The sequence below is a fragment of the Haliotis rufescens genome, unplaced genomic scaffold (assembly GCF_023055435.1).
Source record: "Haliotis rufescens isolate VD_foot unplaced genomic scaffold, xgHalRufe1.0.p SCAF_71, whole genome shotgun sequence".
Taxonomy (NCBI): Eukaryota; Metazoa; Mollusca; class Gastropoda; order Lepetellida; family Haliotidae; genus Haliotis; species Haliotis rufescens.
In genome coordinates, this window is record NW_025964363.1 from 226,531 (window position 1) to 251,566 (window position 25,036).

Genomic DNA, 25,036 nt, shown 5'->3' on the forward strand with positions numbered 1-25,036 from the left:
GTCCCGCACTCTGACATGTAAATGGCTTTAACTTATTAGCGGAACGTTTCTCTCGACTTGTTGTTTTGGTACGTAAAGTGTGGACTAGGGCTCTCTTCCCAGACGTCGGAGGTTGTATATTTTTGCAACCTGTTGCTTCTTGCCCTAAATCCGTTCGACAGCCGGCCGCGAAACCCGCTCACTGGGCTAAGTCTATTTTGACTGCAGCGCCGCCTAACGAGGTCACGCCGTGCCAGCTGATATGGGTAACCCCCATTCATTGCGGCCGAGTTAGAGGGGAAGATTTTCCCAATCGCCCCTACCCACTCACCTACAGCTCCATCCCCCGGGATTACTCACGAGAAAGGGGGTTCTGTGATCACGAGACAAGTTTTGGGTAGTTTCACTGCGAGCGAGCGACCGTAAGAGCACTTTCTTCCGTTTGACAGCTGCCGTGTCTAGCAGTGTTTGTTGGGTACTGCCTTGGCATATACAGGTAACCGTCTCAGTATCGAAGCCTGAACGCAGGCGTGGACAGTTTAACCTAGTGGACATTGAGTCCACACCATGGCGGACGTGGCCGAGACGCAGGGGGGACAGGGGGAAGAGGAACCCCCCAAGAAAAAGAGGGGCAGACCCCGAAAGCCTAAACCCCCAGAGGTAAGAACATGACAGCGTATCTTAACGCTCCTATAATTAATGTACCTCTGTCAATTAAAGTCTCAGTCTAATTTAATATAAAATAGAAACATATAAGTGATGACCCGGGGTATAAAAGACACATTGGTTTGTTTAATGTAGACAATGTACCCCATAACGTGTTTGGTGAATAATGTTGTTTTTCTTATACACGTGTTTTTACAACTTCTGTTTACAAATAAGGTTGGCATATGGATATTACTCGATGTATATATAGTGTATACAACAAATATTTGAACATAGCGATCTGATTATATTTTTGTTATTCGAAGATACATCGTAGGCCTGTTGATGTGGAACAAAATTGAAGGTTAAAAGGGTTTATTTTATTTTTTTGTGTAGCCAGAAGAACCGAAGTTAAAACGGCCTCGCGGAAGACCCAAAGGGAGCAAAAATAAGACTCCGGCAAAATCTTTACTGGTGAGTTGCCCTTGTTATCGATTGTAACTTATGAGAATGTGATACTGCTTATAAGTACTGATTTCGTAAACTTCATCCTATCCAAAGTATAAACACGCGATTATTTGGAAAATAAAAGCTTATTTTTTACAGATGTTTTGACGTCGGACGGGCTACAGGTATACATATGTAGGCTTTCATGTGAAGTTGTGTCGTGACAAGCCTAATACAATCTTTAGTTCATGTGTGGCACGGATAAACGCCAATGGGCGTGATTTACAGCCTGTCATATCGGGATTTATGTGTACGTTATATAAGAATATCTCTGCCATATCAGCAGTACGACCTCGTCATCATGTAGAGCGGCCTTGACAACCAACGTGTCTCTATGACGCCATACAGAGGAGCAATATATGTGTATATTATCATTATATATATATATATATATGTATGTATGTATGTATGTATGTATGTATGTATGTATTGTTATATTATCATTAAATATATATATGTATTGTTTATGGTAATACGGATATAATTATGTTGTTTCATGTCTATTTGATTACATTTAACTCATTATCAATTCCATGTAATGAGTTATGACCCTGTCATATTAATAGTGCCAACAGTTAACCGACATAGAATTTTTGCAATGTAATGTCGCACACTGTTAAAAGTGAACGGAGTTGTATGCCACCATGTAGGTAATATTGGAATTTATACACGCCAGACAGCTGGTTCAGCGTTAAAAACGATACACATGTACTCAATTCCATTTTGCACGGGATATCTAAGCAATGCGAATTCTTTTGGCGTATGATAACAATTATGGACGATTTGCACTAATTTATTTCAATGTGTCAGCAGAGTTCACTGACCGCGAGATTTTCTACTAGGGTGTTTAACGTCGCGATGTAGTTTGTCCGACGCCGCGGAATTCGTCGATGCGACTAGCATTTGTTTTGGGATCATCTCGGTGAAGTCTCGTTTGCAGCGGGATGTTGATCTCCTCGCACGCGAAACTCTACCTTTAATGCACCCACTCATCAAAGACCGTGTACCCGTGCGCATCTTATGAATGACTTATCATTTATACTACTTCACGGGCTGTTTCTCGGCCCTCTTTCGAGGAATGCTATTCTTAAGCCCGTGGAAAGTGGGTTGGGAAAACCTCCCATGTGATTGTTGGTCATGTGCTGTCTATAAAGACGGACCCACGTGCTTGATTTGTGGTGGGTGGGCGGGAGTGGATATAGCGACGGGAGGGGGTGGAGGGAACTATGTTGGGGTGGATGGGGGAGTTTATGCGGGTGGCAGATGTTTGAAGACTGTCAGAATTGGCTAGATGGATGCCTAGGCTTATGTGTGTGTTCGAAGTCGCATCAACAAGCATGTTGCTTTTAACAAAGACCGACACTCATCAACATGCAAGAAACATGCACAGCTTGTATACACATTGCAAAACTATGCGCAGGTGCTTGTGTGTGCAGCATAATGTACCACCATGGTGTATTTTCTTCTTACAGATATAGTTGCATAAGCATTGTAAACTTTAGCTGACGCAGCTGTACTCAAAACGTATTTGTTAAATCAGAAAACTGCTTTCAAATATTCTTAATCGGGTAGCGTGCAATGCATTCGTTTTTGTCAATTTATGAATGAATTACACAATCTGGCGAGCACGATGCACCGACTTGACATCCATTCTCACCTGCTAGATGCCAAGTCCCACTTGGCTGATGTTATACACAGGCTCCCGTACACGGCTGTATATATACCCCTGTTGTATGCCATAATTCACCATTTAACAACTGTTATTGTCTTAGACGAGCAAACCCGGGGCATCCGGGTTATACTTGGTTTATTTGCCCGATTCTGTACATACCGCGATGATTTTGCTGGGAAGCTTGTTCGTGTAATTAAGGCTGTAAACCCTTTTGATACACAAACAAAATGGACAGCTTTAAAAATACACGAAATGAGCTGTTGCAGAGGGAATGGAGATAGTTAATAACTGTTGAAATGAATTTATAGCGGGGAGAGCGAGAGAGAGAGAGAGAGAGAGATAGAGAGAGGGAGAGAGAGAGAGAGAGAGAGAGAGAGAGAGAGAGAGAGAGAGAGTTTTTACTAAAAGCCTAGGCAAGTGTAGATCAAGCTAATCAAAGTCTAGTTTCCTTGATTAAAAAAAACAGAAGAGATAAGGTTCTTTTGAAGAAAAAAAGGATAATTATTTTAAAGAAATGTTTTCATTACCTAACTGTTAGTCTAGATTTAATCATGTGGATCCTAACTTTGCTTTTGCGTCGTAGAAATAAAACACCACAACAATGTTCTGTAGGAAGTCTTGTCGGTCCAGTTGGGCATGCCCCTGTTCTGGTACAGATGTATATGCCATAACGACACACGTTCTTTCCCTCAAATGCATTCCATTTGTCTCGGTTGTGCATGGGCATGTGCCTTATGGGGTATTACTAGGTCACGTAATCCTGGTATGTGATAAAACGAACAAGGAAACTTAAAGTCACATGATGCTAAAAAAGGGATTTTCTTTAACGCTCTCCGTGATAGATCTGGTTTCAAGGAGCTGGCCGTTTCTATGATATTGGGTAACTGTTCAGGCGTAATATGACTGTATTTTCATGTGTTGATGTAACCTCTATAACCCGGACTTCGATATACCGGAAAGATTCTGGATGATACATTCTGACATATTTCAAGTTAAAGTGGTGCGGTCAGAATTCTGTTTTAAAAAGAAGAAAAAAGAATCTTAGTTCTGTTTGGTGTTGGAAAACAAATGTATTACCTAGACGGTATATTATGAGAAGATAGAAAGCTTAAAGCAGAAAAAAGATATCTGAACTTTGCGGTCTATAGAGCAGGGGAGGGTGAAAGGTGATGCAGCGCAAGTACAGACAAGAACCATCCTATATGAGAATGGTGAATGACACATTTGATACACTACGGAAGTGACGTCTCTGAGTCGTTCTTTCCGTGGTCTGGACACATGTCCAAACCGATGACGTCTTGATTGGTGGCGCTGGTTAGGACTGAGATTTATGTGGGAGTGATGTGTTGGACCAGACAAACCATGGCCAATGGATGATCGACGGGCATATCAGTGGCCAGAGTTGAACAATACCTACATGCATGAACAGTCATTGTGGCCACCCGATCCCCACTTTAGTCGGTTCGGGGTCGGGTACTCTAGACACAAACTGTACCCCTTATTACAGTAACGCGACCTAAACTGCCGGCCAAAAGAAAGTATACACTTGAACATTCCCATTTCACTCTGCCCATTACCGTGTACTGTGAAATTGCGAACCAGTAAATGAGACGTGATGTGACGTCATGTGTTAGGAGATACACATTGATATGATGCAGGTCCTACTGTCTATGAAATCCGTATCACATGCATCACCAGCGAATAACCATTTCTTGTTCATTTCAAGTTTAGCCACCATCAAACATGTGTGTATACTTTCTTTACCCCGGCAGTTTATATCAGACGTGATGATGATATATGAAATCTTGAACTTCAATCACAATATATTTCAAAATATACCATCAACCGGGCGCATGAGTGAGTGAATGGGGTTATACGCCCCTTATATCAAAGCATCAGCATCGCCATTCAAGAACCACGAAGAAGCATTTTCACGTCGTACTTATATGTAGGGGACCAGTGAGTATTGTTTTACGCCGCTTTTGGCAATATTCCAGCAATATCACGGCGGGAGAGACACAGAAAAGGGCTTCACATATTGTGCCCATGTGGGGAAACGAACCTGGGTCTTCAGAGTGACGAGCGAACGGTTTAACCACAAGGCTACCCCACCGCCCCATGAATGGGATCAAACCATTGTCTTCGCCCCGACGGTCAAACTCTTTAAACACTAGGATTATAGGAAGGTGTTGTGGGGGCTTTATTTTGCATAATTTGCAGTCGCAAAAAAAAGACTTGATCCAATTCACTTGCAGTATTTAAGATCCTTCATCCGTCAAGGCATGCTAATTTACTCCACAGCAAGCCAGCAAATCCCCATCTTTTGTCCGATGTCTCGTGTGGAGTGTTGGGTCGTCAAGTTGAAATGGGGAATTGTGCCCCACATATTTTTTCAGACGTTATTGGTGCTGTTGACTCGTGTAGGACTGGCTTCGATAAAGAAGGAAAGTTGAGTGGGTGGCTGCTCAAGCCATGTGACAGTGTGATACATAAGCGAATTACAGAATGTTTTCTGACTTTTGTACGCCCACGCAAATAGCTGAGGTCGAGGAATCTCGCCGAGTATAGCAGTGAGGGTGACGTTAGGGGTATAATGGGCCCCACTAGCAGGTGATGGTCGCCTTTGATTTCTCTGAAATGTGTAGATGTCTAACTCAAGGTCACGGTCGGCCGATAGACTGAACTGAATGAAAAGCTTGAGCCTTGACGACGCGATGCCTGGGCCACGCATTGAGAAGCACTACCGATGACATCTCGCCTTTCTGCAGCGCCGCTTTAAGACGTTCGCTCGTCATGGATGAGACTTGGGTTTGCTTTCCGAATAGATATACCCGGTACTTCATTTGAAGCACACAGTGGCCACCGCTGTGATCGTGACTGCAACGTGGCTTCGAAACTGATGTACCTAATTTGAATATGTGAGTGGGTGAAACGGTTTTAGGCCACGTTTATCAATATCCAAAATTATCACGGCAGGGAGTGAATGAGTATGGATTTACGCTGTTTGTAGCAATATTCCAGCAATATCACGGCGGGGGACACCAGAAATGGGCTTCATACACTATACCCATGTCGGGAATCGAACCCGTGTCTTGGACGTGACGAGCCAACGCTTTAACCACTAGGCTACCCGACCACCCCATCACGGCAGGGATCATCAGTACATCATGTAGGGAATCGAACCCGGACCATGACGAAGAAATTGTGTGTCTTTAGCCTCGAGGTTAAAATGTTAACGTATACATACGCTCGGGAATGAGTGAGTGAGTGAATAACTTCCAATTTCAGAAAGCTTCTTCACCTGACGCTCACATTAGGGCGTGACACCAGGAGTCACATGACTTCAGCGCCACCTGTTTGATTACTGCTTAGTATGCAATGAGAGGAAATAACAAATGACCTGATGAACGGACGGGGTCATACCACCACAACATACACATAATTGCGTTAGCATTTCTACACACAGAGTTCCGTAGCTCCGTGGCTAGTGTTTGCTTGTCGCGCCCAACATCGAGTTTAGTTCCACGGGAATTCTATTTGTGGCCGATTCTTATGCGGATATTCGTCATTAATGACATGATGTTATGAGTGGATATGTTCTTCCGCCGCCTTTAGCAATATTCCAGCAATATCACAGCAAATCGGCTTGGAATTAAACCCGGGACTTCGGGGTGACGAGCTAACTCTTTGCCCGCTGGGCTACCTAACCGACCCTGTTCCGTTGTAAAAGTACCGGTTCGATCTTCAAGGCGATATCGTGTTTGAAGCACAATCATGCCAGGACAGATAAACTATAGACATATGAAAACACCGTGTGTTCTTTAACTTCTTTTGAGTAGTGTATATACTCATGGGAAGAAAACGGGAACGTTGTGATGTCCTGGTTGAAAACGAAAAATTATTATTATGATGTAGTGACAGTCGTCTAAGGCGCCGCGATTCGCTGTGCAGAGTTGCGTCCCTTGGGCACGCCAGAAACCTATGATTGTGGGTTCGAATCCCGGTTCGCCCCAATTATGTTTCTAGGTTTGTCAGCACCATACCCGTGCTCGTGGGTTTCACCGAAGTGATAAACGTCTAAGACCTGCATCTCTTCGGGCTTTCCTCCCACATTAAGCTGACACGCCGTGATATAACTGGATGACTGTTAAAAGCGGCGCTAAACCCAACTCACTCACTCACTCACTATGATGTAGTGAACTCGAGATGCAGTCATTTCACTCTGCGACCTTTGTTGATGATGTGAAGCAGTAATCTTCAATATGTCTACCGTATTGTCGGATCCCGGCAAATTATTACACTTTTCATAATTATTTGACTTCTGATACGTCGGAGCTGCAAATATTCCGTTAACGCGCACATATTTTGAAGTAAATAATTGCAAATACAAGCGTAAAATTGTCCTGTTAGGTCGACCTGAAAACTGTGAAAATTATCATTTTTGTACTTGTTTAACGGACCCGTGAAGATCCGGGGTAGAATAGGTCTTAAGCAACCCATGCTTGCTGTAAAAAACGACTATGCTTGTCGTAAGAGGCGACTAACGGGATCGGGTGGTCAGGCTCGCTGACTTGGTTGATGCATGTCACCGATCCCAATTGCGTGGATCGATGCTCATGATATCAATCACTGGATTGTCTGGTCCAGACTCTATTATTTACAGACCGCCGTCATATAGTTGGAATAGTGCTGAGCGCGGCGTTAAACAACAAACAAACAACAGTTCACGTGTACAACGATATAATTCCTTTGGTTTTTGCTGATGAGCTTGATACCCGGTTTTCGGATGTGTCGAACACTCGGATAGGTTGAACTTTCCTGAGGTCACTTTGAGTTCGACACAACGACGTTCAACTCCATTGGTTCCCTCCCCTTGTTTCTTCGGTATAATCAGGTGATACACTTTGCACAGTACGTTCATATGTTTGACTTATTTAAGAAGAAGATATGTCCCTATTTATTTTGCAGAGGATGAATACACCAAAGAGACCACGCGGAAGACCAAGGAAATATGTAAGTATGTCACAGAAAATAACAATTAATGAGCATGTAACTCGCAAAGATAATTTTATAGATTATGTTATAATTGTTATGATATAGGTCCGGGGAACATTTGTGACAGAATATTGTTTGTTATTTACCGCGGCACTCGGCAGTATTCCAGATATACGACAGCATCTGTCAATAACCGAGACTGGACCACACAAACCAGTGATTGATATCATGAGCAACGTCCACAACGTCGAGGTACGATGACACGAATAGAACAAGGAGCAGGTGATGACAATATGCCACCTTTGCTTCAAATTACCCCGTCGCTATATTGCTGAAATAATGCGGATGCGATTTTAAATTTTAAGTCACTCACTCCTTCAATTTATCATTTATCTCGCAAGTCACCCGATCCCTTAATTGTGTCGCCTCTCACGACCATCTTAGGTTTCTGGGGACCAATTCAAACCCGGAATTCCCCCGGCTACAGCACGCAGGGTAGGCCCCAGTACCCATGTATGTGTAGACGCAACGTTGTGGTAGCCTGCTGGTAAGCGCGTTTGCCTGTCACACGGTTTGATCCCCATTTGGATACGACGTGAAGCCCTTTCTCCGTTCCCCGGTGTGTTGTGCTTACAACTAAACTCATAAGCTTTTACTAGCCCAGGTAAAGATAAAATGCTCCTGGAATGTTAAAGCAATGGGGAGATTGGGAAATTTGTACTTGCCCTCGGGAATTTGTACTTGCCCTCGGGAATTTGTACTAGCCCCAGGCTAGTGGGCTAGTGTTAAGTTCTAACCCTGTTGTAAGCTAGGCCTACATAAAACACAACAAAAGAGAGGTACAATGGGGTGGTACAATGCGTGAAATGACATGCTCCTGGTGTTAAACTCGCTCACAGATTCTCGGAGAAACACAGTTTCGAAGATCCAGTGTCAACACTTCCGTTCCTGAAGAGGCATTTAAAGGGGGAGAACTGCGTCAAACGCAAACCTCTGAAAATGTTAGGAATCCGAACTGCTAATAAATCAAATGCTAGAATATTCATGCAAGCAATTGGCTGGTTTTAATCCACTGAAATATGTATCGTGTTAGTCTAAATGGATCTATTATGTAAAGTGAGTCATAAACTGCGTTAGATGAAAGGCTGGTCGCTTCTCCAGTGTTGACGGCTGTAGTATCCCGGTGAGGTGAGGGGGCGTTGTCATTATACCGGCTTGCGAATGTTAAATCGTAGTAGCAGATCAGAAACTGCTCTATCATTACCACGCAATATAATAATAGGCAGTAAATCTGAATTTGAAGATTAAAAGTGAAAGTGTGTCTGGTTAAGGAAGCGTAACCGAAGCGACGAGATCCTACTTCCTAATTTAAAAAGGGAGGTGAAATATAAATTAATTAAAATGAGTTCAAATATTTATTTAAAAGTACGTTTATTGCGTGTTGAGTGTTCAGCATATTTATAAATTAAATTATTCTGTTCCTATAATATATATCGCCAATATGTCCAGGTTTTACGCCACGCACAAATGTTGAGATTCGACGCAGAAAAAGGATATTCTGCGTCCCAAGGGACACACAATAATATTCATTGTACCCACAGCGCATCAAGAGCAGTTATGGGTATCTGTCACTTCATCCATCAATCATGACCACTGTCCACATGATCATTGGTTCATTCCAGGCTCTATAGTAATTATCAAGACATACAGTGCACTGCACCGTTTCATTGCTTCATATGCTGCAATGACCCTTAAAATTAATTATATTTAACTTTAAAATAACGACAAATTATTTTAAATAAAATTTTGTCTGGAGTAAATATTACAGGAATCATATTCGGTAGTACCCTATAAGAAGAAATTTCGCCACCCATGACCATCCCGTACATTCCCCCCTCCGATCACACACCCTACTACCGTCACGAAAAAGGGGTAATTTAAAAAAAGAAAAAAAAAGATATATGATAAAAAGTTAAAACCTTGCAAGAACAAAACATAAAACGATCGGTTGTTTGTCGCAAGGACGTGTCCTCCCTTTTCCCAAGAAAAAGCTTTTGTTTCATACGGGATTTTAGACTATATATAAGTTTGATAATCACGAATATCTGGACTCTGTTTTGTATATTTAATACTTATACATCTGATGAAATCACTTATTCATCTATAGTTACTTAAGCTTGTACATGGGACTGTGGTTAAAATAATGAATTTCTTATTTACTCTCAAAACGCGGGGGGCCTCTATCGGACACATGCTGAAATTATGAAATTTTATATCTTTTTAACTCTAAACCCCCGTCCAAAAAGAGAGCAATTTGATAGTGAAAGGGATATAATATACCGTTTCATCATTTTAATCCGAACTTAGGATTCTTCGATCGTTCTTGTACTTGGGATTCCTGAACTTGGGGCAGCCACGCACTGGACGGTGCCTCCACCGAGGTGACAGTTAGCTGACCAGCGTCATACGACACCCTGCTCTCTTGACCTCGCGGGGTCCGGGGCTCACGAGAGGTCATTGGGTCAAGAAGTTGAATAACAGGTGCTTGCTCTCAATGTAGCTCGACTCCAACCCGGAGCGTTCAAACTTCCATGATTTACGTGGCCTCTTGGTGTTTATCCAATTGAGCTTGTTATCTTGGTGAATGAGACTCCTACAAATGTTTGGTAGTGTTTGTAAGTGTATAAATAGTGGTTTAGTAGCACCTCCATGGAAAGTGAGGCGTGAAGACCCTTTGATGTGGCGCGTTTGATGTTTTGTGATGAATGTGTACAATTAGATGGTGCTGGTTGAAGGTTACGCTGATGTGATGGGGTCAGATTAGAAATGTCTTTAGGAAGTTGGTGTTGTTGTTTCAATGAATTGAACCCAGAATTAATGGCATGGGTGTAGGCAGGGAAAATCTATGAATATTTTATTTATAAGATAGATTTGTTTTTATTTTGTTTTTTTTCATTGTATCATTTATCTTTTTTAAAAATGACAAGTAATAATAGAGGAACAAAAAATAACTAAAATTGTTAGTTAACTATTAACTGATAAATAAGTGATAGAGATTAATAAATATATGAAAAGCTTTCAATGTGATGATGAGTGATATGCAATAGAGATATTTAGAATATTTATCACTTTTCATAATAAAATATTTTCTTTGACGTACTTGATATTGAATATCTCTGAACACAATTTGCAGATGATACAACAATTATATTGACAGATCAGAAATGTGTTTCCCGACAACTATGAACATACTTGATGCTTATTCATCCCTGCTGGTACTCAAAGTGAACATTGAACAAAATAAAATATTATGGATGGATTCAAAACAGTTTCCAGGCATAGTATTTCAACATCATAAACTAGATTGGTCACAGCGCCCATTTGTTCTACTAGGTATTCAATTTCAACATGACAAAGCAGAAAGGGTAGAAAGAAACTACAAAGATAAAAGAATACTTATAAAATTATGATGGTCTGGTTGAGATCTGCAGCCATTTGGAAGAATAACAGTATCAAAGAGTTTTATTTTACCCATGTTAAACCATCCTTTCACAACTCTTCCTAATCCTAAAACAAATATAATAGCTAACCTTCAACTCAAGTGCTTCTCATTTATGTGGAAGGGCAAACCTGACAAGATTAAAGAAAGATGATGACTAAACAGGCAAAGATGGTAGTCTCAGAGTGCACTTGATATTGGAAACAAGTCAAGCACAAAATATATCATGGATAAGAAGAACGAACACCAAAAACACCAAATTATAAAAGAAATTTATCAAACTATTTATTCCAACTGACATGCCTCCAACAGGGCCAGGATCAAAATATGTAAAAAATAAGTTGTTTCGATACAATCAGAAATCCATTTTTGAAGCATGTTTATTGATCATGGTCAAAAGTACAGTTTCTTCACCATTTACAAACTACAGAGAGAGAAAGAGAGAGAGAGAAAGACAGACAGACAGAGAGAGGGAGAGAGAGAGTTTTTACTAAAAGCCTAGGCAAGTGTAGATCAAGCTAATCAAAGTCTAGTTTCCTTGATTCCAAAAAAACAGAAGAGATAAGGTTCTTTTGAAGAAAAAAAGGATAATTATTTTAAAGAAATGTTTTCATTACCTAACTGTTAGTCTAGATTTAATCATGTGGATCCTAACTTTGCTTTTGCGTCGTAGAAATAAAACACCACAACAATGTTCTGTAGGAAGTCTTGCCGGTCCAGTTGGGCATGCCCCTGTCCTGGTACAGATGTATATGCCATAACAACACACTTTCTTTCCCTCAAATGCATTCCATTTGTCTCGGTTGTGCATGGGCATGAGAGAGAGAGAGAGTATATCAATTTTATATACTGATGGAACTGAATAAGGGAGTACTAAGTTTAAGGCACAATGAAATGATATGCTATCATGAGTTCCCAGCCTTGTCTACCAAATACTTATTTCTATCAGTATATAAGCACTATTTGAAAGCAAATGTTAAATTTGTCATGATTTTCTGAAATACAATGGAATGTATTTGATTTTGGATTAATTCACTGAACTATCAAATAACTAACAAGTTTTTAGAATGTGCAGGATTGATTTAATTAATAAATGCGTATGCACCGACCAACTCAATATCTTTTGAAAAACAAATAGAAGTGTCCCTTATTCCTAAACATTTTGAGATATTACATAAAGAAGCTAATATATGAAAGATATTTTTTTCAAACATTTAATGAACATTTTAACTGAAAAACAAAATGGTCGCTGTGATGACACCATGCATAATGGATAATTTATGGAAAACATAATTTTATTGCTTTTCAAGCAACCTGTAGCACTAAATTGGAAATATATAATTATCATTTGGATTAAAGGAAAAACAAAATGATGTCCTCGCCTTTATCTTAAGTTTAGCTAAATTTATATGTCTACAAAAACACATGTACAAATTGCTTATAAAATTTTAATGGTCAGAAGATTATGTTGACAAATTTGTATCATTTCAACACGTTCACTGCCTATTCAGAATCCAAATATGGCAAGTTGATGACCTCGTGGTCATCATGTCACATCCTTTTTACATAGGTAAGATTTATCTAATGTCTAATGTTTAACAGCGCCATTAATATGATGTATGTAACATAAATAAATTATATGTCTCTATTCCTAAATCTGTCATCCATATGAAATGGTATGTTTTTGTGTGGAGGATGAAACTATCTTGTTAAAACAAACTTGAAGTTGAACATAGCAACCAACCAAGGGTTGGGTAGTGGGTCCGATTCTAGACAGTACTGATTTTGAGACACCCTATTTAAAACATGGGGCCGATTCTAGTCTCTCCTGGTTGTGAGACACCCTATTTAAAACATGGGGCCGATTCTAGTCAGTCCTGGTTGTGACACACCCTATTTAAAACATGGGGCCGATTCTAGTCAGTACTGATTTTGAGACACCCTATTTAAAACATGGGGCCGATTCTAGTCAGTCCTGATTGTGAGACACCCTGTTACAAACATGGAGCTTATTCTAGTCAGTACTGATTGTGAGACACCCTATTACAAACATGGAGCCAATTCTAGTCAGTACTGATTGTGAGACACCCTATTACAAACATGGGGCCGATTCTAGTCAGTACTGATTGTGAGATACCCTATTACAAACATGGGGCTGATTCTAGTCAGTACTGATTGTGAGGCACCCTATTACAAGCATGGAGCTGATTCTAGTCAGTACAGATTGTGAGACACCCTGTTGCAAACATGGGACCGATTCTAGTCAGTACTGATTTTGAGACACCCTGTTACAAACATGGAGCTGATTCTAGTCAGTACAGATTGTGAGACACCCTGTTGCAAACATGGGACCGATTCTAGTCAGTACTGATTGTGAGACACCCTATTACAAACATGGAGCCAATTCTAATCAGTACTGATTGTGAGACACCCTATTGTAAACATGGGGCCGATTCTAGTCAGTACAGATTGTGAGACACCCTATTACAAACATGGAGCCGATTCTAGTCAGTACTGATTGTGAGACACCCTATTGTAAACATGGGGCCGATTCTAGTCAGTACAGATTGTGAGACACCCTATTACAATATTGGGCCGATTCTAGTCAGTACAGATTGTGAGACACCCTATTACAAACATGGAGCCGATTCTAGTCAGTACTGATTGTGAGACACCCTATTACAAACCTGGAGCCAATTCTAGTCAGTACTGATTGTGAGACACCCTATTGTAAACATGGGGCCGATTCTAGTCAGTACTGATTGTGAGACACCCTATTGTAAACATGGGGCCGATTCTAGTCAGTACAGATTGTGAGACACCCTATTACAATATTGGGCCGATTCTAGTCAGTACAGATTGTGAGACACCCTATTACAAACATGGAGCCGATTCTAGTCAGTACTGATTGTGAGACACCCTATTACAAACCTGGAGCCAATTCTAGTCAGTACTGATTGTGAGACACCCTATTGTAAACATGGGGCCGATTCTAGTCAGTACTGATTGTGAGACACCCTATTACAAACATGGAGCCAATTCTAGTCAGTACTGATTGTGAGACACCCTATTACAAACATGGAGCCAATTCTATTCAGTACTGATTGTGAGACACCCTATTACAAATATGGGGCTGATTCTAGTCCGTACTGATTGTGAGGCACCCTATTACAAACATGGGGCCGATTCTAGTCAGTACAGATTGTGAGACACCCTGTTGCAAACATGGGGCCGATTCTAGTCAGTACTGATTGTGAGACACCCTATTACAAACATGGGGCTGATTCTAGTCAGTACTGATTGTGAGACACCCTATTACAAACATGGGGCTGATTCTAGTCAGTACAGATTGTGAGACACCCTGTTGCAAACATGGGGCCGATTCTAGTCAGTACTGATTGTGAGACACCCTATTACAAACATGGAGCCAATTCTAGTCAGTACTGATTGTGAGACACCCCATTACAAACATGGAGCCAATTCTAGTCAGTACTGATTGTGACACACCCTATTACAAACATGGGGCCGATTCTAGTCAGTACTGATTGGGAGACACCCTGTTACAAACATGGGGCTGATTCTAGTAAGTACTGATTGTGAGACACCCTATTACAAACATGACGCTGATTCTAGTCAGTACTGATTGTGAGGCACCCATTACAAACATGTAGCCGATTGTAGTCAGTACTGATTGTGAGACACCCTATTACAAGCATGGAGCTGATTCTAGTCAGTACTGATTGTGAGACACCCTATTACAAACATGGAGCCGATTCTAGTCAGTACAGATTGTGAGACACCCTGTTGCAAACATGGGACCGATTCTAGTCAGTACTGATTTTGAGACACCCTATTACAAACATGGAGCTGATTCTAGTCAGTACTGATTGTGAGACACCCTATTACAAGCATGGAGCTGATTCTAGTCAGTACTGATTGTGAGACACCCTATTACAAACATGGAGTCGATTCTAGTCAGTACAGATTGTGAGACACCCTGTTGCAAACATGGGACCGATTCTAGTCAGTACTGATTTTGAGACACCCTGTTACAAACATGGAGCCAATTCTAGTCAGTACTGATTGTGAGACACCCTATTACAAACATGGGGCCGATTCTAGTCAGTACTGATTGTGAGATACCCTATTACAAACATCAGGCTGATTCTAGTCAGTACTGATTGTGAGGCACCCTATTACAAGCATGGAGCTGATTCTAGTCAGTACAGATTGTGAGACACCCTGTTGCAAACATGGGACCGATTCTAGTCAGTACTGATTTTGAGACACCCTGTTACAAACATGGAGCTGATTCTAGCCAGTACAGATTGTGAGACACCCTGTTGCAAACATGGGACCGATTCTAGTCAGTACTGATTGTGAGACACCCTATTACAAACATGGAGCCAATTCTAATCAGTACTGATTTTGAGACACCCTATTGTAAACATGGGGCCGATTCTAGTCAGTACTGATTGTGAGACACCCTATTACAAACATGGAGCCGATTCTAGTCAGTACAGATTGTGAGACACCCTATTACAATATTGGGCCGATTCTAGTCAGTACAGATTGTGAGACACCCTATTACAAACATGGAGCCGATTCTAGTCAGTACTGATTGTGAGACACCCTATTACAAACCTGGAGCCAATTCTAGTCAGTACTGATTGTGAGACACCCTATTGTAAACATGGGGCCGATTCTAGTCAGTACTGATTGTGAGACACCCTATTACAAACATGGAGCCAATTCTAGTCAGTACAGATTGTGAGACACCCTGTTGCAAACATTGGGCCGATTCTAGTCAGTACTGATTGTGAGACACCCTATTACAAACATGGGGCTGATTCTAGTCAGTACTGATTGTGAGACACCCTATTACAAACATGGGGCTGATTCTAGTCAGTACAGATTGTGAGACACCCTGTTGCAAACATGGGGCCGATTCTAGTCAGTACTGATTGTGAGACACCCTATTACAAACATGGAGCCAATTCTAGTCAGTACTGATTGTGAGACACCCCATTACAAACATGGAGCCAATTCTAGTCAGTACTGATTGTGACACACCCTATTACAAACATGGGGCCGATTCTAGTCAGTACTGATTGGGAGACACCCTGTTACAAACATGGGGCTGATTCTAGTAAGTACTGATTGTGAGACACCCTATTACAAACATGACGCTGATTCTAGTCAGTACTGATTGTGAGGCACCCATTACAAACATGTAGCCGATTGTAGTCAGTACTGATTGTGAGACACCCTATTACAAGCATGGAGCTGATTCTAGTCAGTACTGATTGTGAGACACCCTATTACAAACATGGAGCCGATTCTAGTCAGTACAGATTGTGAGACACCCTGTTGCAAACATGGGACCGATTCTAGTCAGTACTGATTTTGAGACACCCTGTTACAAACATGGAGCTGATTCTAGTCAGTACAGATTGTGAGACACCCTGTTGCAAACATGGGACCGATTCTAGTCAGTACTGATTGTGAGACACCCTATTACAAACATGGAGTCGATTCTAGTCAGTACTGATTGTGAGACACCCTATTACAAATATTGGGCCGATTCTAGTCAGTACAGATTGTGAGACACCCTGTTACAAACATGGGGCTGATTCTAGTCAGTACTGATTTTGAGACACCCTATTACAAACATGGAACCAATTCTAGTCAGTACTGATTGTGAGACACCCTATTGTAAACATGGGGCCGATTCTAGTCAGTACTGATTGTGAGACACCCTATTACAAACATGGGGCCGATTCTAGTCAGTACTGATTGTGAGACACCCTATTACAAACATGGAGCCGATTCTAGTCAGTACTGATTGTGAGACACCCTATTACAAACATGGGGCCGATTCTAGTCAGTACTGTTTTTCAGACACCCTGTTGCAAACATGGGGCCGATTCTAGTCAGTACTGATTGTGAGACACCCTATTACAAACATGGGGCCCATTCTAGTCAGTACTGATTGTGAGACACCCTATTACAAACATGGAGCCGATTCTAGTCAGTACTGATTGTGAGACACCCTATTGTAAACATGGGGCCGATTCTAGTCAGTACAGATTGTGAGACACCCTGTTACAAACATGGGGCCGATTCTAGTCAGTACTGATTGTGAGACACCCTATTGTAAACATGGGGCCGATTCTAGTCAGTACAGATTGTGAGACACCCTGTTACAAACATGGGGCCGATTCTAGTCAGTACTGATTGTGAGACACCCTGTTACAAACATGGAGCCAATTCTAGTCAGTACAGATTGTGAGACACCCTGTTACAAACATGGAGCTGATTCTAGTCAGTACTGATTGTGAGACACCCTATTGTAAACATGGGGCCGATTCTAGTCAGTACAGATTGTGAGACACCCTGTTACAAACATGGGGCCGATTCTAGTCAGTACTGATTGTGAGACACCCTATTACAAACATGGGGCCAATTCTAGTCAGTACAGATTGTGAGACACCCTGTTGCAAACATTGGGCCGATTCTAGTCAGTACTGATTGTGAGACACCCTATTACAAACATGGAGCCAATTCTAGTCAGTACTGATTGTGAGACACCCTATTGTAAACATGGGGCCGATTCTAGTCAGTACTGATTGTGAGACACCCTATTACAAACATGGGGCCCATTCTAGTCAGTACTGATTGTGAGACACCCTGTTACAAACATGGAGCTGATTCTAGTCAGTACAGATTGTGAGACACCCTGTTGCAAACATGGGACCGATTCTAGTCAGTACTGATTGTGAGATACCCTATTACAAACATGGGGCCAATTCTAGTCAGTACTGATTGTGAGACACCCTATTACAAACATGGAGCCGATTCTATTCAGTACTGATTTTGAGACACCCTATTGTAAACATGGGGCCGATTCTAGTCAGTACAGATTGTGAGACATCCTATTACAATATTGGGCCGATTCTAGTCAGTACAGATTGTGAGACACCCTATTACAAACATGGAGCCGATTCTAGTCAGTACTGATTGTGAGACACCCTATTACAAACCTGGAGCCAATTCTAGTCAGTACTGATTGTGAGACACCCTATTGTAAACATGGGGCCGATTCTAGTCAGTACTGATTGTGAGACACCCTATTACAAACATGGGGCCGATTCTAGTCAGTACTGATTGTGAGACACCCTATTACAAACATGGGGCTGATTCTAGTCAGTACTGATTGTGAGACACCCTATTACAAACATGGGGCCGATTCTAGTCAGTACAGATTGTGAGACACCCTGTTGCAAACATGGGGCTGATTCTAGTCAGTACTGATTGTGAGACACCCTATTACAAACATGGAGCCAATTCTAGTCAGTACTGATTGTGAGACACCCTATTGTAAACATGGGGCCGATTCTAGTCAGTACTGATTGTGAGACACCCTATTACAAACATGGAGCCAATTCTAGTCAGTACTGATTGTGAGACACCCTATTGTAAACATGGGGCCGATTCTAGTAAGTACTGATTGTGAGACACCCTATTACAAACATGGAGCCGATTCTAGTCAGTACTGATTGTGAGACACCCTATTACAAACCTGGAGCCAATTCTAGTCAGTACTGATTGTGAGACACCCTATTGTAAACATGGGGCCGATTCTAGTCAGTACTGATTGTGAGACACCCTATTACAAACATGGAGCACTGGGACAAAATCGTAGCTACTCCTTATTTCTTATTAATAAAATCATCCATTAATAAAACCCCAAGGTATTTTGATTTCAAATTTTGGTTCCGTATTATACCAAAGATGTTCTACTTTTAAGAATAACATACAACAGGCATGATAGTTCTAAGATATAACAAGAAGAACTGTGCAGTGTTTAAGGGCTGATGGCGATGATCTCCAGGAGCAGTGAGATGATGGACGTAGTGCTCAGGGAGGCAGATGCTACGTTCAGGTATCCCACACATGTGGACTAAGTCTCCTCCAACACTGCCCCAGTGGACATTAATGGCTGAAAGTGCTATCAAGCTGACAGTTGTCGACATGACAAGTTCTGTTTGTGTAAGCTAGGTATGAGTGAGACATGTCATGCTCAGACGGTTTCTTAAATGAAATATGATTAATAGGAAGATTATTAAAGATATGTATTTCAAATGTCTGCTTTAGTTCATAAAGAACCATTTTTGGGGATTAAAAATATTTTTTAGTAAAAATGCTCTTCCTGTGTTTTTCAGTGTTTTATTGTTATTTCCCCTTAGTTGTGCCAGACTGTAGGTTCAGATCCGAGGTTCACAGTTAATGATTCATGAGCCACACACCCATGTTCCCCTCAACTCGCTCGCTTGCTTGCCCACCCGCCCGCTCGCCACTCACTCACTCACTCACTCACTCACTCACTTTGTTTGTTTAGTTTGTCCGTTTTATGACGATCTTAGAAGAAACTTTCTGCCAAGTTATTATTATACATCTCCATCAGAGCATAAATGTACGGTTTTATTTACCACCAGTAATGCTTTCACAATCAATAATCTTGCCAAGTTTACATTCTTTGCTCTTAAAATGAGGAGCAAGCAGTTGTCCATTATATAAACTACTAATTCTACCACCATATGTATATGGTCTCAGATACCCTTGTACTGATTAGTATTGATATTACTACATGCACTTGTGGCGCAACATGTTTGAATGCTTGAATATATATATTGTAAAATGGGCCTGTGGCCTGATTTACTGAAATAAACCACTACTACTACTCACTCACTCACTCACTCACGTGATAATCCTCATTGACAGCATTCATTTTCTGTGAGGATTCTGAAGTGGGTCCTAGTACATCAGGGTTGTCATAGAAACCAAGATGGGGATTGTGTGCTCAGGCTATGTGATATGGTGTCATCTCACATAGGGTGGTTTGTTGCTCATGCTATCAACCACTGGTTTACCTGATCCAGACTTGAATATTTACAGGCTATTATGATATAGCCTTTATCATGCTGACTGTGGAGTAAGCAACACTCGCTCGCTCTCTCACTCACTCACTCACTCACGTGATAATCCTCATTGACAGCATTCCTTTTCTGTGAGGATTCTGAAGTGGGTCCTAGTACATCAGGGTTGTCATAGAAACCAAGATGGGGATTGTGTGCTCAGGCTATGTGATATGGTGTCATCTCACATAGGGTGGTTTGTTGCTCATGCTATCAACCACTGGTTTACCTGATCCAGACTTGAATATTTACAGGCTATTATGATATAGCCTTTATCATGCTGACTGTTGAGTAAGCAACACTCGCTCGCTCACTCACTCACTCACTCACTCACTCACTCACTCACTCACTCACTCACTCACGTGATAATCCTCATTGACAGCATTCCTTTTCTGTGAGGATTCTGAAGTGGGTCCTAGTACATCAGGGTTGTCATAGAAACCAAGATGGGGATTGTGTGCTCAGGCTATGTGATATGGTGTCATCTCACATAGGGTGGTTTGTTGCTCATGCTATCAACCACTGGTTTACCTGATCCAGACTTGAATATTTACAGGCTATTATGATATAGCCTTTATCATGCTGACTGTGGAGTAAGCAACACTCGCTCGCTCACTCACTCACTCACTCACTCACTCACTCACTCACTCACTCACTCACTCACTCACGTGATAATCCTCATTGACAGCATTCCTTTTCTGTGAGGATTCTGAAGTGGGTCCTAGTACATCAGGGTTGTCATAGAAACCAAGATGGGGATTGTGTGCTCAGGCTATGTGATATGGTGTCATCTCACATAGGGTGGTTTGTTGCTCATGCTATCAACCACTGGTTTACCTGATCCAGACTTGAATATTTACAGGCTATTATGATATAGCCTTTATCATGCTGACTGTGGAGTAAGCAACACTCACTCACTCACTCACGCACGCACGCACGCACGCACTCACTCACTCACTCACTCACTCACTCACTCACTCACTCACTCACTCACTCACCCTCACTCACTCACTCACTCACTCACTCACTCACCCACCCTCACTCACTCACTCACTCACTCACTCACCCACCCACCCACCCACCCTCACTCACTCACTCACTCACTCACTCACTCACTCACTCACTCACTCACTCACTCACTCACTCACTCACTCACTCACTCACTCACTCACTCACACCCACCCTCACTCACTCACTCACTCACTCACTCACTCACTTACTCACCCACCAACCCTCACTCACTCACTCACTCACTCACTCACTCACTCACTCACTCACTCACCCACCCACCCACTCACCCACTCACTCACTCACTCACTCACTCACTCACTCACTCACTCACTCACCCACCCACCCACCCACCCACTCACTCACTCACTCACTCACTCACTCACTCACTCACCCACCCACCCACCCACCCACCCTCACTCACTCACTCACTCACTCACTCACTCACTCACTCACTCACTCACTCACTCACTCACTCACCCACCCACCCTCATTCACTCAACCACCCACCCACCCACCCTCACTCACTCACTCACTCACTCACTCACTCACTCACGCACTCACTCACTCACTCACTCACTCACTCACTCACTCACTCACTCACTCACTCACTCACTCACTCACTCACTCACTCACTCACTCACTCACTCACTCACGCACTCACTCACTCACTCACTCACTCACAGCAGGTCCTTGTATCCTGATAGGACATTGCTCATAATATCAACCACTGGTATTTCCCCAATTTTTTTACAGGCCATCATCACTTTGCTGGCTGAGTGTAGCATTAAACAACAAACAAACAAAATTATCATAATCATTACTATGGTTACAGAGGGAAGAGGAGGAGGAGGAGAAGTCATCACCGCCACAGCAGCCCCAGGACCCGTCTACATCAGGGGAGGCAAGTTCTCATTGATGAGCGGTGTGTCAGTAACACAGAACTATGGCATCACACCACAAACTGCAGCAAGCAACAACCACACAATTGTAGAAAATGGTTTAAGTGAAATAACAGGGGATAAAGCACCCTGGAAGACTGACCAGTAGACAATTAATTTTCAGGAACAGCTCTGTAAAACGATGAAGTTTGCGAAACAAGCAACCCAGCCTCCGCAGCTGACAAGAGGATGCTCCAGGTGGAATCGGAGAAAGGCTGAAGATGGGCGGCTGTTTATGTTTGTGTTGTATTATTCAAATGATGTTCTTCTTTACCGAAAATGAAACCATTTCATTATGATGAGGGTATGGTATTACGACATAGCGTGAACACATCACACGTTGGTATACGCTACGTACAACCATCACCTGTGAATACATATGGACAATACGCTGTGTTATGGTGACTCGTATCTATGTTAAGTGGAGTCATTAAATATGGCTGTGTAGAGCTCCTGGAAGCCAAAAGCTCACCACAGTACAGGAATTTGTGCAAACACTAATGTTGCCTGATAGTGAGCAATGTATAGAGTAGAAGGCCACAGAATGGTACATGTTGCATGAAAGATATTGCCGTTTGTGCGATGTATTCTGAGCACTGATTGGTCTGGTTGCCTCCTGGAACTGTCTTTGACTCTTTGACTCTGTTGGTAAAAACAGGAACTACACAGCTAAACGTCTGTATGTATTCAGGAGTGATGGCGAACCTAGTATAAACCCATGCAGTACTGACGATGCAACGTGTGTCCTGTATGGTGCTAGTATTCTTGTTATGTCTAGGTCTTGGGAACATCCATACCATTAGAGAATTAAAGAGATGGGAATTTTTAATAATTTTTTTTAAGATTTGAGGAGTTTCTATGGCATTTGAGTCTTGTCATGTTGGTGTATGTCTTGCTGTGAAATAAATACGTACAAAATCACAGGTTGTTTAGATTTGATGCAAGAAAATGAATGAAACCAAAATATATTGACATGAAGCATTATCAGCTTGTAAGTCAGTAAGCCTTTTGAAATATCCAAATAAGTTAAGTTAAGTTTCAAAATAATAGCCCTGCTGCAGAAAGCAATAATACCTACAATACCTTTCACAAACTTTTTGAGAAACAAAAGCAGGCAGTTAGTTCACAGAGACACGATCTATGGAGGACAACTTGGATACATATTGGGCAAGTCCTCAACATGTTGTACAGGGCTCCAGAGAATCTTTGGAGCCATTGAGTGTTTTCATTCACATTGGGTATTGGTAGTTTTCTTTGGGTATTCAATGTTTTTACTCCTTGGGTCCTGACTAATGGACAATTTTTAAAAATATTTCTGCCCATAATGCTGTTCATGGGACCAGCACTGAAAAGAAATGAATTAAACATAAAAATATTATTTTTTATTCCTGCTTGTGATATAGATCCTCTTATACAATATAAAATGTTATATCTAAGTTTCATGTTTACATCATAATCAGTTATTCAAGAAGTCAGCTGCAGTTTTAACTCCACGGCAGAATGACTTTCATACAAATGAATAAATGATTGACATAGCTATTTTTTTTATTTCGACCGACCTTGTGTGGAAAAGCTGGAATAAATCCATGAAACATAAAATAAAAAAAAGTGTGGCCTGTAGGTCATGTAGTGCATTCCATCAGTAAAGGATTAAAGGATTAAGGATTAAAGAATACATTTGGTAATCGGTCCTTGCACAGAGTGTTGTTATACTCCTGGGTTTTCCATGTATATATGTACACAAGAAACTCCAAATAAACTGGGTAATGATGATTAAGTATGCTTATTCAATCTAAATATGCAGGTTACCTGGAGCTCTGGTTGTCTTTATAGAATACTAAGGCTGAAATCCATACATCGTGTGTCTATGAAATATCATCATCTCAAAATGTAGCCTCCTTGCTTTTGGCCATTTCACAATACGATCTCAGTACAACAGCCATTGGAAGTGTTTGTAAAGTGAAATAGTTCTCACAATCATTGTGCTACAACTACTTCGTGAAAGAGGCCTAGGGAGACAGAGATATAACCCTGTTTGCTCAGAGAATAGATTGTTTGTTGATAATTGATCATGACATATGTCTCACTTGCGACTTGCCAGTATTTTACATCGAACGTGGCCTGAATAATGTTGTGTTTCTAACAGATAGTTTCGATTCATCTCTGAATGGTGGATAAATGCTAGGGGGGACAATTGGTGCACAGTTACTTCTGCAATTGTTAGTAAAAATTATTACAAAACTATTGCAATAGTTATAGTAACTTGCACCACTCTTCAAAAGTTCTCTGAGCTTCGTTTTACCTTCCAAATAATTTTCAACATGATGTCAAGCCTAACAGACCCACTGTTCTTCGGTTCAGTATATCACTTGCAGTGCCGTAGCCAACGGGGGTGGGGGGGTGGGGGCAGTTGCCCCCTGGATTTTTTATAGAAAACTGTTATATTTGAATCATGAAAATACAAGTTGGGGACAAGTGATACTTGTACAAATATTTGCCCCCCCTGTTAAAAAAAGTTAACTACGGCCTTGACTTGGGAATTTGTTGGAGAGTGAAGGGGATAGCTCTTATAGTCTGGTGTAGATATAAACTTATAGATATGTGCTGACTAAAAGCTATGTGTAAATAACTAACTTAGGGCTGGTGATTAATACAAGTTCTTCATTGTTTCTGTCGATCAAAACTACCAGAGTCAAGTGGAATATTAATTTCAACCATTGCAAATTTCAACTTGTAATTGACATATTGCAGTCGTCTCATGGACAACTCATTGGAATGGAATTTCTTATAGTGTATACGACAAGTGCATTTA

At 41.5% G+C, this 25,036-nt stretch overlaps 1 protein-coding gene across 1 annotated transcript; it reads left to right on the top strand.

Moving 5' to 3' along the window:
- On the top strand, nucleotides 1-24,619 carry LOC124111537 (high mobility group protein HMGI-C-like). Its single transcript, XM_048388451.1, has 4 exons — nucleotides 1-639; nucleotides 1,021-1,098; nucleotides 7,772-7,816; nucleotides 22,119-24,619. The coding sequence occupies exons 1-4, from the start codon at nucleotides 547-549 to the stop codon at nucleotides 22,200-22,202; spliced, it is 300 nt and encodes a 99-aa protein (XP_048244408.1). The 5' UTR covers nucleotides 1-546; the 3' UTR covers nucleotides 22,203-24,619.
- Nucleotides 24,620-25,036: the final 417 nt, after the last annotated feature.